At 36.6% G+C, this 17,618-nt stretch overlaps 1 protein-coding gene and 3 pseudogenes across 1 annotated transcript; all 4 read right to left on the bottom strand.

Moving 5' to 3' along the window:
* Nucleotides 1-329: 329 nt before the first annotated feature.
* On the bottom strand, nucleotides 330-4,953 carry LOC141822694 (uncharacterized). Its single transcript, XM_074710032.1, has 5 exons — nucleotides 4,790-4,953; nucleotides 1,246-1,403; nucleotides 845-1,127; nucleotides 580-740; nucleotides 330-481 (listed from the first exon to the last, which is right to left on the bottom strand). Exons 1-5 carry the CDS (start codon nucleotides 4,951-4,953, stop codon nucleotides 330-332), a joined length of 918 nt encoding a protein of 305 aa, XP_074566133.1.
* A 1,216-nt stretch (nucleotides 4,954-6,169) lies between these two features.
* LOC141822695 (uncharacterized) lies at nucleotides 6,170-7,703 on the bottom strand (annotated as a pseudogene).
* Nucleotides 7,704-9,893: 2,190 nt separating this feature from the next.
* LOC141823628 (uncharacterized) lies at nucleotides 9,894-11,147 on the bottom strand (annotated as a pseudogene).
* A 1,853-nt stretch (nucleotides 11,148-13,000) lies between these two features.
* On the bottom strand, nucleotides 13,001-14,750 carry LOC141823629 (MLO-like protein 12; annotated as a pseudogene).
* Nucleotides 14,751-17,618: the final 2,868 nt, after the last annotated feature.

Genomic DNA, 17,618 nt, shown 5'->3' on the forward strand with positions numbered 1-17,618 from the left:
TCACACGTGCAAACTCTTCGCCAAAAATCCTGAACTTCTGCGTCGCAATTCAAAACCTTTGTGAACATGTCTTCTGTTCGTTCTACCGTCACTCGTCAGCCTTTATATGATCTACATTCAATAAATTAATACATTGGAAAAATTAATTAATTTTGATAAAAATTGTAGGATATTGCCTGAAAAAGATTTTTGTCTCTTTATTTGTGATGCAGGATCTACATTAAGTAAATTATGGTTGTTATTTAGACATGCTCGATAAAATGTACTTGCAAAGAAGGAACACACAAAATCTTAGGACAAGTCGCAATGAGAGTTCTTTTGGTTTTTGTTCAAGCAATGGTGTCTACTCCAAGGATCACAACGGATGCTTCAACGATGCATATCTCGTTGCGAAGAAATCCTTTCGATGGATCTTGTACTTCTTCCCAGCTTAAGAAGTCGCCCCATCCCCAACTGAACCCTGATGAGAACAAAACTTTGTCTACAAAATAAAAAAGAAAATTAAACACAATCAGATAATTGCTTGATCGAGGTGTAGCGTAGGCATGGGAGGGAGCGCAATCAAATTAATGTCAAAACCTGTAAGCTTCCAGTGCTTGGCATTATGTAGATCCAACAAGCAAAGGCTATACTCCACGTAGACACTTGTCTTGGAAGCAAGACTAGTAGCATTGTGCATGGTCAAGAAAACACCAAGGACGCCTTTGTATGTGGCTAAGTTTGGATACAGCAAGATACGCCTAGACAGGTCGAAAATCAAATCAAACGAAACGAATAATTATATCTTAAATCTTATATGCTCAAAGCTATATATGATTCAATTAAAGAACAAGTAATGGAATACCAGTTGTAGCCGCCTGCAGCAAAAGCTTCAGATTTCAGTATCATGTTCGATTTGGAAACATCCTTGAATACCCAAGTATATATTCGAGGAGTCAGGTCTTTGTTTAAGGACAAGGATTCATGGATTACTCCTTTGTCTGATTTGGATGCAAAAGCCTGCAAGACTTGAGCTCCAAAGATACAACGATCATTGACACGTAGACCAAATTTTGAACTGTCGAACTTGTTTAATGCAACCTTAAAACAACATCCATCAAGGGATTTGCTATGGAAATAGTCTTCGCCTACATAAAAAAAATGAAGATAATTACATGATAAATAACTCCACCAACAAGTCCAGGTAATTAAAAGCAACTTCCTATATTATGATCAATTATTCTGGAACTTAAAATGTCTCATCACCTTCCTTCTGTATGTGCTCCCCATGAAGTTGATCATATACGAAGAGTTTGTAGATTGTTTTGATCTCTGAGCCTCTTGAAGCTGCATCATCATTTGAGAGGCAAAGACCAAGATATTTCTCACCATCTTCTTCTAAATCTGTTTCCAGTTGCAACTTCCTGCAGAGTTAATAGTTCTTCTCTTAGCTATATATCTTTCACAAAGCATTTTCTTATGCCAAATCTTTCAAAGATCTTAAATCTGATCGAATGAACAGAGATATTTCAATTGTATTGAATAAAAGCCTTTTTCTCTTGTTGAAGAACATGTGATTTGTTTTAGAAGAACCTCATGTCAACACGTGCACACACACACAAAATAAAATAAAATCAGAATTACCAGTTAAAACCATAGGCTGTGAAATTCCTCGAGTAATACTTATCAGCACGTTGATTTACAATGGTTGAGAAACCATCAATCGTCCACCAAAATGGATGTGATCTCCCACCTGCCTTCTTCTCTCCACCTTCCTTTGAGTCGATAACTTTTTTATGAAATGGATGCCAAAAGCAAAATCCTAACATTCTTACAGGAGAAGAGTTGGCGGGGAGGAAGGAGTCGGCGGATGTGAAACAGGAAAAATAACCTAGATGTTATATGACACTATGTTTGGATGGGGTGAGGGAAGGTTCATTAACGGAAGGGGAAGGAAGGGAAAAGAAAGGGAAGAGAAGTATTTATGTTTTCCTTGTTTGGGAGGAATGGAAAGGGAATGAAGGTTAAATATATAAAATTACAAAAATATCCTTATTTGTTAAAATAAATCTATAATAATTTGAAAATAACTATTCCAAGAAATTAATTTGGGGTAACAAATTAACATTCCCAAACAAATACGGTAACTTAATATTCCAAAAAATTATCTCAAATTTGGAATACCCTAAATTTGATATAACATAATTTGAAAATAATTATTCGCTCCCAAACAAACAAGGTAACATAATATTCCAAGAAAATATTACGTAATATTTCTAAGAAAAATATCCTTATTTGGGGTAATGTAATTTGTTAACGCTCTTGAGTTATATTTTCTAAGAAATTTGTGACAAAGATTTAATATTTTAATATAAGGGTAAAATTGGAATAAATGACTTTTAAATTTTGCTTCCCCTTCCTTACACCCCGATTTGGGGTGTAAGGAATTATGCCCATTTATGAACATGCAAGGGGAAAACTTACCCTTCTCTCCCCTTCCCCTCCTTAACTCACTTCATCCCAAACAAGAGTCAAGATTCTATTTCCCCTTCCTTACCCTTCTCTTCCTTTCCCTCACCTCCTCCCAAACAGAGCCTAAGGGGATAAATTTCTCCGAGGGTTATCCGCTTATCAACTATATTTTTTTATCCCTTTTAAATGATTAATAAATTAAATCACTATAAACCTTTTAAATTTTTAATAAAACTCTCTAGAAACGATATGCATTAATGGTAGGAAATCTCCCCTTTTATGGGAGGGAGCCAGCACTCTTATGTCCTTTTTCCCATGTGTATTTGTACGGTTATAAGTGAATTTCCATGACTGTATATATAATCTTTAGCCATGAAAGAAAAATCACCATGCTAGGGTTTTGACGATTTGTAAAGCGGAGAAGAGGGTCGGATCGGCTGGGGTTTTGGAGATGCGAGAGGGGCGAGACGGCGGGTTTTGGAATCAAGTTGCAAATGACAAGTTTAAAATGAGTTAATGGTAAATTGTTATTTGATTAAAATTTAAAGATATTTTTATCTTAAAAATAAATATTGAAAAATATTTTTCTATAAAGTTTTATGTTAATTTCAGAATTATGAAATATTTTACCCTTTCAAGGTAATCAGATTTCATGGTTATAACTCACTTTGCTGATGTCGTAATAATATTATATTACTTAATTGTGAATCATTAATAATCTAAATCAAATAAAGTTATCATTGATAATCTTAAACAGATAATCAAAGTTATCAAAAATAATCCTCAACCAAACGATTCCTCAGTTCTTATAATTCTTTACCTGTGTTTTTTGAATTGGATACAAAAAAGCCTTTCTTCTCATATATATATATATATTCAGCTAAATTCTATCGTTCATTAATTTATTATTTACTTCCTGTTGGGGCTCTAAAAACTAAAGCATGCTTTGGTCAAAGTGTTCCTAATTAAGTTCAAGATTATGTTTTGGGAAGAAACAAAATATCTAGTTGATTCAAGATCTCAATTCAATTAAATTAAATTTGACTGAATTAAGTGATTAAGTGTTTAATTAAATTATCTTGGGAATTGATAAATTAAATTGCCTAGAAAAATTGCTGGGCTTCTATGCTGCCATTAACGAGTTTGGGCCAGTTTGGTCTTTCAATTCCCATGTGCCAGTGACAGGTTGGGTCAGGTTAGGCCCAACACGCTAAAAATGATGTCAACTAAGTCCAAACAAAGCCCATCTAAATTCACCCAATTTGACTTAAATACTTACAATTCTATATATATATAATCATATGCTATAATTTTATATATTCATATGCTACATTTTTTTAGGTTTTAAATTTATATACAATATATCATAATTTCACATATAATTTCTACATCCAAAACAATTGATAAAATCATCAATTTTAAATAATACGTGTAACAATAACCTGTATATGATCTACATTCAATAAATTAATTAATATATTGGGAATTTTAATTAATTTTGATAAAAAAATGGTAGGATATTGCCTGAAAAAGATTTTTGCATGTCTCTTTATTTGTGATGTAGGATCTACATTCAATTAAATTATGCATTGGTTGTTACTCAGACATGCTCTTTCGTCGATAAAATTAATGGACTTGGAAAGAAGGAACAAACAAAATCTTAGGCAATGAGTTCTTTTATTTTGGTTCTTGTTCAAGCAATGGTGTTTACTCCAAGGACCACAACGGATGCTTCAACGATGCATATATCGTTGCGAAGAAATCCTCTAGATGGATCTTGTACTTCTTTCCAGCTTAAGAACTTGCGCCATCCCAAACTGAGGGAGGTCGCTGATGAGAACAAAGCTTTGGCTACAAAATAAATAAAAAATTAAACTAAATCAGATAATTGCTTGATCGAGGTGTAGCTAGCGTAGGAAGGGAGCACAATCAAATTAATGTCACAACCTGTATACTTCCGGTGCTTGGCATTATCCAGATCCAACAAGCAAAGGCTAAACTCCACATAGACACCTGTATTGGAAGCGAGACTAGTAGCATCGTGCATGGTTAAGAAAACACCAAGGTCATCTTTGTATATGGCTAAGTTTGGATACAGCGAGATATACCTAGACATGCATGTGATTTGCCACTTCCTGCAGTTAATAGTTCTTCTCTTAGCTATCTTTCACAAAGAATTTTCTTATGCCAAATCTTTCAAACATCTTAAATCTGATCGAATGAACAAGAAATTTCAATCATATTGAATAAAAACCTTTTTCTCTTTTGAAGAACATGTGATTTGTTTTAGAAGAACATCATGTCAACACGCGCACAAAATAAATAAAATCAGAATTACCAGTTAAAACCACAGGCTGTGAAACTCCTCGAGTAATACGTATCAACACCTCGATTTGCAATGGTTGAGAAACCATGAAACATCCACCAAAATGGATCTGTTCTTCCGCCTGTCTTCTTCTCTCCACCTTCCTTTGGGTCGATAACATATTTGGGTGACATCATATCTTTCAGTTTTCATTATCGCTCTGGTTTCATCTTCTACAAGGCACTATAGCATAAATATGTTACCGGCAGCAGTTTTATTTTATTTTTCATTTATTGTTCCAACTAACTTTTCTTTGTTTCGTTAGCTCTGACCGAGTCATGTCCATTTGTGGGCCAAGGATCGACTTATTGATATGGAGCTTGGTGGGCACAAATCAAGTTGTTTGGGAGCTAAGTGGACTTATAAGTGGACTTGCAAGTTATTCGGAGGAGGAGTTGAAGACTTTTAACTTATGAGAGCTTTAAGTGATTGCATAGTGTGTAATCTTGTTTTTTTTTTTTTTTTTTTGAGCATGTACACAGTTGTAATAATGTGGATATTGTTTAGGTACTGAATAAGCTACCTAAGGTTGAATCAGCTAAGCCTTGAGTTATAGGATAAATTCCTAAATCATATTTGTCAACCAGCTCAAGTCTCAAACTTTTGCGAGGTACAGAATGGTCTGCAAATCAAGTGACGGGGAATTATTAGCTAATCGACTAGAGAATGACAATAGACAAATGAATCACCTAGACAAACAATACATTTGATTAGTCTTTTGACAATCATTGGCTACTTGACTATGCATCGAGTCATTGAAGTTCGATGATCATTGACGATAGAGAGTGCAAAGATCAGAGCTTTAAAAAATATAGTGGGTGGAATAAATCAATGTAAGACAATACGGTTCGTGCATTAAATTATTTGATAATACAGTAATTGCACACTAAGAGTAAGTTGAGTCTATGATGATTAAATTTAACTAAGCAGAGATTACATAATTGGAAATATTAACATCAGCATACATATATTAATGCGCTTGTCTAAAAGGGTTTTAACTTGATGGTTTCATATTAATTTTATAATCATTGTCTATAGAGTGTGCAAAAGTGGTCACAGTTCTAAAAAATATTGTAGAAGTGAAAGATTCTATTGTCAAATCCAAAGTGTAGTTGTGAGATAATATGGTTCGTGCATAACATTATGGGCCAATACTATATTTGCACACTAAGATATCGTTGCGAGTCTATGATGATTAAATTTATCAAATTAAAGCATAGATTATATAATTGGAAATATTAACGGTAGCATACATATATTATTTCACTTTTTTTCAGATATGCTTGATATATGGACATGAAAAGAGAAATATCTTATAAGGATAAGTCGCAATGAATTCTAGTAGTTATTTGTTCAAGCAATGGTGTCTACTCCAAGAACCACGACAGTTGCTTCAACGATGCATGTACCATCAAGAAGAAATCCTCTCGTTGGATCTTGTACATCGTTCCAGCTTAAGAACTCGGGCCATCCGCAACTGTCAATCTCTGACGAGAACATATGTTTCACTACAAAAAATATATAAGAAAACACGATCAGATGATTGCTTGATCAAGATGTAGCATAGGAAGGGAGCGCAATGAAATTAATGTCAATACCTGTACGCTTCCAATGCTTGCCATTGTGTTGATCCAACAAGCAAAAGCTATACTCCACATAGACACTTGTCTTGGAAGCAAGACTCGCAGATTTTTCCATGTCCAAGAAAACACCAAGGAAGTCTTTGTATGTAGCCACGTTTGGATAGAGCGAGATACGCCTAGATATGTTGAAAATCAAACGGAATGAATAAATATTATGTCTTAAATCTCTTATATGCTCAAAGTTTACTTAAACAATGATCCAAATAAGAACGAGTAATAGAGTACCAGTTGTAGCCGCCAGCATCAAAAGTTTCAGAGTTTAGTTCCATGTTCGATTTGGAAACATTCTTGATTTCCCAAGTATATATTCGAGGAGTCAGCTTTTTGTTTAGCGACAAGGATTCACTTATTCGCCTTTTGTCTATTTTGAATGCAGAAGCCTCCAAGACATCAACTCCAAAGATGCAACAATCATTGACAAGTAGTCCAGATTTTGCACTGTTGAACTTGTCTAATGCAATCTTACAACAAAATCCATCAAGGGATGTGCTATGGAAATAGTCTTCGCCTACGTAAACAATGAAGATAACATGACATATAGGAATAACTCCACCAATAAGTCCAAGTACAAAAATATATTTATCCTTCCTTTATGAAATATATAAAGATATGTTGCAAAATAGCAAGAAACTCCCAGTATTACGATCAATTATTGTGGAACTATAAATGTATTGTCACCTTCCTTTTGTATGTGCTCCCCCTGTATTTGATCATATATGAAGAGCTTATAGGTTGCTTTAATCAGAGAGTTTTTTGAAGCTGAATTATCAAGTGAGAGGTAAAGGCCGACATATTTCTCCCCACCTTCTTCTAAAACTGATTGCAGTCGCAACTTCCTGCAATTAACACTTCTTTTAGCTTTCGTTTCATAAGAATTCCGTTATGCCAAGTCTTTCAAAGATCTTTAATCTTATCGAATGAACAGAGAAATTTCAAGTGTATTGAATAAAAACTTTGAAGTAATGTTTGTCTGGTAAAAAAACTACTTAAAACTTAAGTACTACAAAAGCTTAATTTTCACTTGTTAAAGAACATCATGGATTTGTTTTAGAACAACATGTCAACACACACAAAAAATCAGAATTACCACGTAATAGCACAGGCTGTGAAACTCCCCGAGTAATATGACGCAGCACCTCGATTTGCAATTGTTGAGAAACCATCAATCATCCAAGTAAATGGATCTGTTCTCTCGCCTGCCTTTTCCCTCCACCATCCTTGATAAAGTATTTGGGTAAAACCATTACTTCGTGTTCTTGTAATTCTTTCACTGTGTTTTTTGAATTGGATACCATGAAATTGCTAAAGTTGCCAAGTTCTCAAAATGATTGTGAAAAGCTCCAAGAAGGTTTTGTGTAGAACAATCACAGGAGAAGAGTCGACGGATGTGAAACAGGAAAAACAACCTAGAGCTAGGTTATATAAGGGGATCGGATAAATTTCTCCAAAGTTATCCGCTTATCAACTATATATTTTTTTTATCCCTTTTAAATGTTTAATAAATTAAATCACTTAATGATATACCTTTTAAATTTTTAATAAAGTCTCTAGCAAAGATATGCATCAATGATAGGAAATGAATCTCCCCTTTTATGGAAGCCAATAGGGTTGAGTATTCGAATTAATTAAAAACCGATTAAATTGAATTTTTTTTGAACCAACTAAATCAACTAAATTTTTTAATAAAAATCGAACAAATTGAATCGATATTTTATCGATTAATTCGATTTTCGACCGAATTAACCGAATAAACTGAATTTTTTAAATATTACAAAAATTTTACTAATTAATTAGGAATTCTAAATTTATTTATTTAAAAATTTAAAAATTATTTTTCAAATTTGATTAATTCGGTTTAACCGAATAAAATATTTTAAAATCGAAACCAAACTGAATTAACCAAATTAATCAATTTTTTTTTAAAAAATAACTAAAATTCTGAAATAACTGAATCGAATTTTTTAATTCAGTCGGTTCGATCGATTTATTGGAATTTTTACTCATCTAGAAGCCAACACCCTCAATATCCTTTTCCCACGTGTATTTGCACGGGTAGTATTACTTTAATAGATTATTTTTTTGCAGTTATATAAGTGAATCTTTTAGATTCATTCAGTATATATAATCCTTTGCAATGGAAGATAAATCACCATGACTGTAATATAAATCTGTTGGCGGCGGCAATTTTATTTTATTTTCCATTTATTATTCTAAAAAACTTTTCTTTGTTTTGTTAGCTCTCGCTATAGTGGTATATTATTTGCTAATATTATATTCGACACTAAGATTATGTTGTGAATCTATGATGATTAAACCCAACTAAGCAAAGAAGCATAATTGGAAATATTAAGGATCGATAGCATATATATTTTAAGGCACCTTTGGTATTTTGAATCATGTGATGATCCATTGCATTTATTAACTTGTGGTTGTTTTTAAGACATACGTTAAACATGGACTTGAAAATAGAAATATCTTATAAAGATAAGTCGCAATGAATTCTTATAAAGATATCTTCCTTAGAGTTTTCAATGATTTTTTTTATAATTTCAAATACATAAAAATTTATTATTCTCTTTATAATTAAAAAAACCTCCATATAAATTTCAAATCTCATTAGTATTTAATTATCACTCACACCACCAATATGATATTAATTTAGAAAGAAAAATAACTTTGAATTGTCACTATTACTCTTAAATTAAAATTTTCAAATCTCATGTCCACGATGATTCAAATTTTTATACAACTTTTTAATTTCGCAAATCATTCTAAAAATCTTGCATGGAGATATACCCTGATAGAGTAGTTTGCATTTACACGGTAATTATGTGAGCCTTAAATGTAGAGTACATTTCGCAATGCTTTAGTGATGAGAAGTTTTCATCAATTAGATATGCCATTTTATTTGACATTAACTCTTGCATTTATATAATTGAATCTCTTAGATTCAAACTATATAATCCTTCGTAATGGATTCATCTGAAGAGGTTAAGATTAGGAGATCAAGACTTTAAGTTAGTTAATTATGAGAGCTTTAAGTGATTGTGTGTTATAATTTTATTTTATAATTTAAGCATGTAAATTGTAATAATGTGGCGATTGTTTAGGTAGTAGATACGCTATTTAGGATTTAATTGGTGAAAAATTTTTAATTTGTAGACCCACTCAAGCCTCAAATTGTTACACTCTTAAAAATGCTTATAAATCATCGGATGAGGAATTACCTAGTAATGCATGATCTATTAGACGACTAAGTAGTTGACTGTCCAAAAGAGTCAACAAGTCCTATGATCATGTATTTTAACTTGATGATTACACAATACTAAGTGGGTTCAAAAGATTAAAGTGACATCCTAAGTGTCATTGGGAGATAATGTGGTGTGTACTATATTATTTACAAACAACATTTCACATCAAGATAATCTAACTAATTAGAGCAGAAGGCCAAAGTCATAATTGGAAATATTATGGAAACTGTAGTATTTTAAATCACTTGATGTTTCGATGGATTTAAGAACTATTGAGTGTTGTTTTAGGCAGTACCCTTGATACATGGACTTGCAAAGAACGAACAGACAAAATCTTAGGATAACTCGAAATTCTTTTGGCTCTTCTTCAAGCAAGGTGTCCAATCCAAGAACCACAACGGCTGCTTCAATGATGCATGTCTCGTTGCAAAGAAATCCTCTAGATGGATCTTGTACATCTTTCCAGCTTAAGAATTTTGCCCATCCCCAACCGTTACTCCCAGATGAGAACAAATTTTTCGCTATAAAAAAAAAGAAAACACAAACAGATGATTGATTGATCAAGTTGTAGCCTAGCAAGGGAGAGCAATCAAATTGTCAAAACCTGTATTCTTCCAGTGCTTTTCATTGTGTTGATCAAACAAGCGAAAGCAAAACTTCACATAGACTCTAGTCTTTGAAGCAAGATTAGCCGCATTGTCGAGGTTCAAGAAAAAAGCAAGGAAGTCTTTGTATTTGTCTAAGTTTGGATAGACCGAGATACTCCTAGACATATCGAAATCAAAGTTAACGAATAATTATATCTTAAATCTTAGCTTACTTAAACAATGATCCAATTAAGAACGAGTAATGGAATACCAGTTGTAGCCGCCTGCAGAAAACGATTGAGTTTAGTTTCACGTTCGATTTGGAAACATCCTTGATTACCCAAGTATATAAACGAGGAGTTATGTCGTCGTTTAGGGACAAGGATTCAGTAATTCCCTCTTTGTCTAATTTGCATTCGAAAGCCTCCAAAACGTCAGCTCCAAAAATGCAACAATCGTTGACAAGTAGACCAGATTTTAAACTGTTGAACTTGTTCAATGCAACTTTACAACAAAACCCATCAAGAGATTTGGTATGGAAATACTCTTCGCCTTCATAAAAACACGAAGATAAAATGATAAATAACTCCGTTAAAAAGTCCAGGTAAAAACAACTCCTGTATTATGAATATCAGTTATTCTAGAACTTTTTGTCACCTTCATGTGCTCGGCACGTAGTTGATCATATATGAAGAGCTTGTAGATTGCTTTGATCACTGAGCCTTTTGAAACTACATATCATGTGAGAGGTAAACACCGACGTATTTCTCACCATCTTCTTCAAAAGCTGAATCCAGTCACAATTTCCTGCAAATAATACTTCTTCTCTTAGATATCTTTCATAAAGCATTCCCTTATGCCAAGTCTTTCGAAGATATTAAATCTCATCGAGTGAACTGAGAAATTTCAATTGTATTACATAAAAGACTGAAGAAGTGTTTCTGTTAAAACACTACTCAAAACTTATTTATTACAAAAGGTTGAGTTTTACTTGTTGAAGAGCATGTTATTTGTTTTTGAACAACATGTGAACACACACACACACAAAACAGAATTATCAGATAAAACCACATGTTGTGAAACTCCCCGAGTAATGCGTCTCAGAACATTGATTTGCAAATGTTGAGAAACCATTGATCATCCACCTAAATGGATCTGTTCTCTCGCCTGCCTTCTTCTTTACACCGTCCTTTGGGCTGATAACATATACATGGGTACTGAAACCATAACTTCCCAGTGCTTGTAATTCTTTCAGTCTTTTTTTTTTAAAATTGGATACCAAAAGCCTTTCTTCTTATATATTCAGCTAAATTCTATCATTCTTTAATTATACCATTAACTTATTGTTGGACCTCTAAAAACCAAAGCACGCTTTGGTCAAACTTCTTCCCTAAGTCCAAGATTATGTTTTGGGAAGAAACAAAAGTTTTTGATTCAATTAAGTTAAATTTGATTGAATAAAGTCATTTAGTGGTTAATTAAATTGTGTTGGAAATATTGATAAATTAAATTATCTAAAAAAATTGCATCGTCTTCTATTTCATTAATGAGCTTTCGCCAGTTCAATTCGGTCTTTCAATCGCCATGCGCTTTTGACAGGTTGGGTCAGGTTAGGCTCCACACACTAAAAACAGGTCTACTAAGGCCAAACCAAGCCCAAATCTGGCCATTTTGACACTTGAGTCATATGCTAGGATTCTAAATAAATTATATGCTATAATTTTATTTAGCATTCTTGCGTTTTTATAAGTGAATCACTTAGATTTAACATATCTAATCCTCCATATATAATGGACTCAAGAGAGCTTGATTAAGTTAAGCTTAGGAATCACTCCCAGAGGGCATGTTGCGATAATTAAGCCTGTCAATGACAGACCAAGCAGTTGGAGTTTGAGACCTAGCAATGGCGAATTTACGAAGCTTATTCCTCAAATGGGTAGCAAACCGAAAACATTGGTTGTTGGGTTGGATCGTTGTATATCTACACGTCCAATTCATTAAGGGGCATCTTTTCTAGGGTTTTTTGAGGTCCTATATCATTGCCACCTTTAAATTTGAGAAAAAAATGCCTTAAATATAATGCACGATAGTATTAATTGCTTTATTTAGATGAAGCTTGGAGCTTAGAAGAAGTTCAGTGGACTTGAAAGCTCGAGACTTGAGTGATTGCATTGGCACTTGGTTTTGAAGGCTAGCACTAAAAGTTGAAGACTCAAAGTTACAAACGAAGCCAACAATCCCACGAACTAAATAGCAACCACGAAATCTTACCTTGCTTTGAAGCCTAGCACTTGTTCACCGGCGAGGGAGGCGGCGGCTAGGTCTTCTTGTCACTCCCTTCCCCTCCAAGCAAATCCACGCAACCAGACGAAGCCGACAGAGCTTCGCGAGCCAGCGAAAGAGGTAGAAGAATAGAAGAATGCGGCGGTTTCCTCTTCTCCTCAACCGCACACCCGAGTAGAGTTTTCCCCTTTCGCCTCTTCCTCGTGTGCGACGACAGCGGTCGACGAGCAAAGGCGGCGGCCAAAACACAAGCAGAGACACCCGAGAGAGGAGGCAGCGGCGCTAGGGTTAGGGTTGGTTTTCGATAAGCCCGTGCCGCCTCCTCCTCCCTTAACCCCTGTCCTCCGTGATTTCCAACCGGCAGAAATCGCGACTCCTCTTTTTGCTTTGTTTTTTTTAAGAATTCCTAACGGGTTTGGGTTATCGGGTTAACGGGTTTAGCCCTCCAATTTCTGGTATTCTACACCATTTCCTCAGAGCAGTGGCCACCCTCTCGCTGAAAATAGTAGGCTTCAGGTTCGTCCCCATCTGTAGAAGATCGATATGAGTTTACGTTGGGTGAGCTTTGTGATTATACTAATTAAATCAAGATCTATATACCTGCGTCACCAATGCATACAGAGGCAGTGTCACATAGCTGCACAAGACCTGAATGAGAATGCTGCACAAAGGAAAACATGTATCAGAAGCTCACGCTGTCAGTCATTGTAACTCATTTACAGGTTTGGAGATCACTAACCCCATGGAGATGCGAATTCTAATATCTTCGATTCGCTTGTGGAAGCATGAAGGGTAGCCGAATTCGTACTGCCATCGATCCAAGCAAGGAGAATTTAGATTTGTAATCTTGAACAACTTAAGTTTAATTAAAAGAAGAGGCTTTTGTTTCTCACGCCCAACTCCAGGCAAAGAAGGCCAGCTGAAATGCATTCTGCAGAGCAAATTAAGACCATTATTTAATTTGCTATTGAGAGAGAGAGAGAGACTTGGAGTTAAAATTCACCTGAAATATGACGAAGTGAATAAGGAAGAGGAGAAGGCCTGTGCGATTGAACCAGAACAGATTGTCTCGAGGTTGAACAACTGGAACGCCCTTAACGACATCTCCACGTTCCATGATCTGTATTGCCATCTTTGTGATAATTACTTGAAATTTTGTTCCGACCATGACAATGATCTGCAAACATTAATTTTAGGCATTTAAAGTGTTGTTGTTGCAATTATAAATTCACAGAAAAAAAAAAAGAATAGAAGAAAAAACATTTTGCATCTGCATCACAATACTCAAATAAGTATGTGTTTCTGCAAATTCTCTCTTCGAATAAACATGCACTTGTTTACCTTGAGTCGACCAAAAGCCAACGTGCAGATGCAGTAGAGGACATGGGAGACACCAACACGAAGATAAAGATATGAAGCTGATTGATGGCTTCACCAGAAATCAAAGCCACTTTCCCCTGCACGTTTTAAGAACTTGATGATGAACACAAAGGATCGATCTCTGAAATATGAACATTAGCCAGTACCGAACTCAGTCTACTTGCCTCTGGGCAGGTATCTGACGACCCCCCTGCGGCCAAAACTCGTCTGAAGGCACGGACAGAACCAGCAGTCTGCAGAAGCCTTCGTCGTCCTCCAGTGTTCTCGTCGGGATCCTCCAAATGTTCAGTGATGTCTTCCTCTTCTGAGGGGCTGCACGGGTGCCATGAGTTGCCGACGCTCATGGGCACACAAATCTTCGAGATGCTGCTCTGTAAGACCGTTAGCAGAAAGGATATGAACCCCATCAGCATCAATTCTGCCAATTAAACAACAACATCAGAATCAATCGCTTCAGCTCTGCTGCAATATTATTGGAGAGATGATGGTCTGGAATCAATTCCATACCAGATTTGATCTTCTCCAGTGCCTCGTAGAGTGCTCGTTTATGACTCTTTTGCAGCCACTGCGAGACGCAATTAAGAATCCCAGTACATCAGGCCAAAGGATCAGCTCTGCTCGTAGACTTAGAAACAAGCAAGGAAGCTTAATTATATACCTTGCCGAGGAGGTGGATGGCATGCTCAATTAGTATAGAGATGACGACGATGACCAAGCACACGACGGCCACGGCCCATGTCGGCGTCTCCTCCATCGACCGGCTGACTTCTCCTCCTCCTCCGGCCGCCATCGATTGCTAGCTCTTGAAGATACTTCTCTAAGGCGGAAGAGATCTTATGTGAAGAGAACTACTTGTATATGCACGTAGGTGCTGATGAAAGAAGGTATAAGAAGATGTTTTTCATTTCAAGAGAGAGGTGCTTTGACTAGTTTGCCTTTGACATAAAATTCAGACTTTGACCAATCTGAAGCCGTCTTTTAATTACTTCAGAAACTTTTTTCTTTTATTTTTTTTTCAAAGTCTTTTCTAATTAATATATATCAGAAGTGATCTTTGATGTTTATATTCTCAACCATGCTCAATACAACTAGAACGAAATAATTATAATAATAATATTAATTAATTAATCTTCAATGTCAAAATATATATGATGATCATGAATATTGCAAGAATAGATGACATTAAACTATATATCTATTCTTAGTGCATTAAACTATCTAGACGAATAAGTCAAATCCTAAAGTAGCATTACTCAATTTTGTAATTGTTTAGCTTTAATTAAACTATTAATTAATCCTTCTCATAATTAAATAATTAAGGAAAAAAATATATCAGAATTCAATGATTACAGGACAAAAGATGTGGACCAACATACATCATAGAAGCCTACAATTTTTTGTTGGTGAATAAAAAGACTCCTTACCTACCAAGTCAGCCATATATTCTCAACTAATTAATTAATATATAAGATCTATGAAAATATATAAAATACAATTGATAATTCGAACCTTAATTAATTAGCTTAATTTCTCCACGAATGTAATTATTTCTGTGAAATGATTAATCCTCTAGCTAACTATGTTTGAACAGGTTTAATTAGCTGAGACCTTCTTCTTCCTCTTCCTCTTCCACGCCAAATGAGGCCTCAAGCTCTGCAGCGTCGTTGGCGTATTTATAGCTAGCCTTGCACTTCCTGCTGCGAAGTCTCCTCCTCCATAGAAGTTTATGGCCAGTCACTAAAATTGCTACACCAGGAATCTCATCGTCAGGGTCAATCTTTCAGACTTACCCTTTTAACGATTGATTTCATCATCCTCTTCTTCCTTGGTATGTTTAGATACGTATCTTTGGTTATCACTACGTTCTCTAAAGAAGTTTTGAGCCTACAGCTACGGCAGCGATCGACACTGAAGATATGCACTCAACTCAACTCCGAACTGGCTCGAACTCAACTCAAGTGAGTTGCCTGTAGGATGGTGCGAAGCTTTTAGTAGGTTCCAGAAGCCGGAAGAAGAGTGTAACTCAACTCAAGTCGGTTGCCTGTAGGATGGTGCGAAGCTTCTAGTAGGTTCCAGAAGCCGGAAGAAGAGTGTAACTCAACTCAAGTCGGTTGCCTGTAGGATGGTGCGAAGCTTCTAGTAGGTTCCAGAAGCCAGAAGAAGAGTGTAACGCTATTTAAACTCACCCCGCGCGCTCCTCTCCTACCCGTCTTCCACTTCCCCTTTCCCATGACTCGTCGGCGACCACGAAGCTCCAGCCAACTCCGCCAGGTGGTCGCCACCGCCGCCACCGTCGCCCAGACCGCTGCTGCTGCTGCAGCCGCTGCCGCCGAGGCGGCAGAGGCAGCCGCTGCCGCCGTCGAAGAGACACTACAAAAAAACCAAAAATAACGACCGATTTAGCGACCGAAATAATATTGGTCGCTAATTTAGCGACCGAATTACGATTTCCATCGCTATTTAACGATTGAATACTAATCGATCGCTAAATAGTGATCGAAACTAAATTCGGTCGTTATTTTAGCGACCGAATCACTGATCGGTCACTAATTTAGCGACCAAATCACTGATCGGTCACTAATTTAGCGACCGAATCACTGATCGGTCGCTAATTTTAGCGACCGAAATAATATTGGTCGCTAATTTAGCGACCGAACTTGCAAATCGGTCGCTAAAATTTAGGATGGTGCGAAGCTTTTAGTAGGTTCCAGAAGCCGGAAGAAGAGTGTAACTCAACTCAAGTCGGTTGCCTGTAGGATGGTGCGAAGCTTCTAGTAGGTTCCAGAAGCCGGAAGAAGAGTGTAACTCAACTCAAGAAGCTTCTAATAGGTTCCAGAAGCCGGAAGAAGAGTGTAACGCTATTTAAACTCACCCCGCGCGCTCCTCTCCTCCCCGTCTTCCACTTCCCCTTTCCCATGACTCGCCGACGACCACGAAGCTCTAGCCAACTCCGCCAGGCGGTCGCCACCGCCGCCACCGTTGCCCAGACCGCTGCCGCTGCTGCAGCCGCTGCCGCCGAGGCGGCAGAGGCAGCCGTCGAAGAGACACTACAAAAAAACCAAAAATAACAACTGATTTAGCGACCGAAATAATATTGATCGCTAATTTAGCGATCGAATTACGATTTCCGTCGCTATTTAACGACTGAATACTAATCGATCGCTAAATAGTGATCGAAACTAAATTCGATCGCTATTTTAGCGACCGAATCACTGATCAGTCACTAATTTAGCGGCCGAATCACTGATCGGTCGCTAATTTTAGCGACCGAAATAATATTGGTCGCTAATTTAGCGACCGAACTTGCGAATCGGCCACTAAAATTTAGGATGGTGCGAAGCTTTTAGTAGGTTCCAGAAGCCGGAAGAAGAGTGTAACTCAACTCAAGTCGGTTGCTTGTAGGATGGTGCGAAGCTTCTAGTAGGTTCCAGAAGCCGGAAGAAGAGTGTAACTCAACTCAAGAAGCTTCTAATATGTTCCAGAAGCCGGAAGAAGAGTGTAATGCTATTTAAACTCACCCCGCGCGCTCCTCTCCTCCCCGTCTTCCACTTCCCCTTTCCCATGACTCGCCGACGACCACGAAGCTCTAGCCAACTCCGCCAGGCGGTCGCCACCGCCGCCACCGTTGCTCGGACTGCTGTCGTTGCTGCAGCCGCTG

Source organism: Curcuma longa, chromosome 3, assembly GCF_044706935.1.
Source record: "Curcuma longa cultivar G26 ecotype Majalengka, Jawa Barat chromosome 3, ITB_CL_G26_1.1, whole genome shotgun sequence".
Lineage (NCBI taxonomy): Eukaryota > Viridiplantae > Streptophyta > Magnoliopsida > Zingiberales > Zingiberaceae > Curcuma > Curcuma longa.

What these genes read in the sequence shown, in the direction of transcription:
- LOC141822694 (XM_074710032.1), bottom strand. Translation starts at nt 4,953, where the DNA reads ATGATGTCACCCAAATATGTTATCGACCCAAAGGAAGGTGGAGAGAAG. An exon ending in GGAGCACATACAGAAGGAAG is followed by an intron (nt 1,128 to 1,245) that starts GTGATGAGACAT and finishes TTTTTTATGTAG; the next exon opens with GCGAAGACTATTTCCATAGC. An exon ending in GCTGCAGGCGGCTACAACTG is followed by an intron (nt 741 to 844) that starts GTATTCCATTAC and finishes CGACCTGTCTAG; the next exon opens with GCGTATCTTGCTGTATCCAA.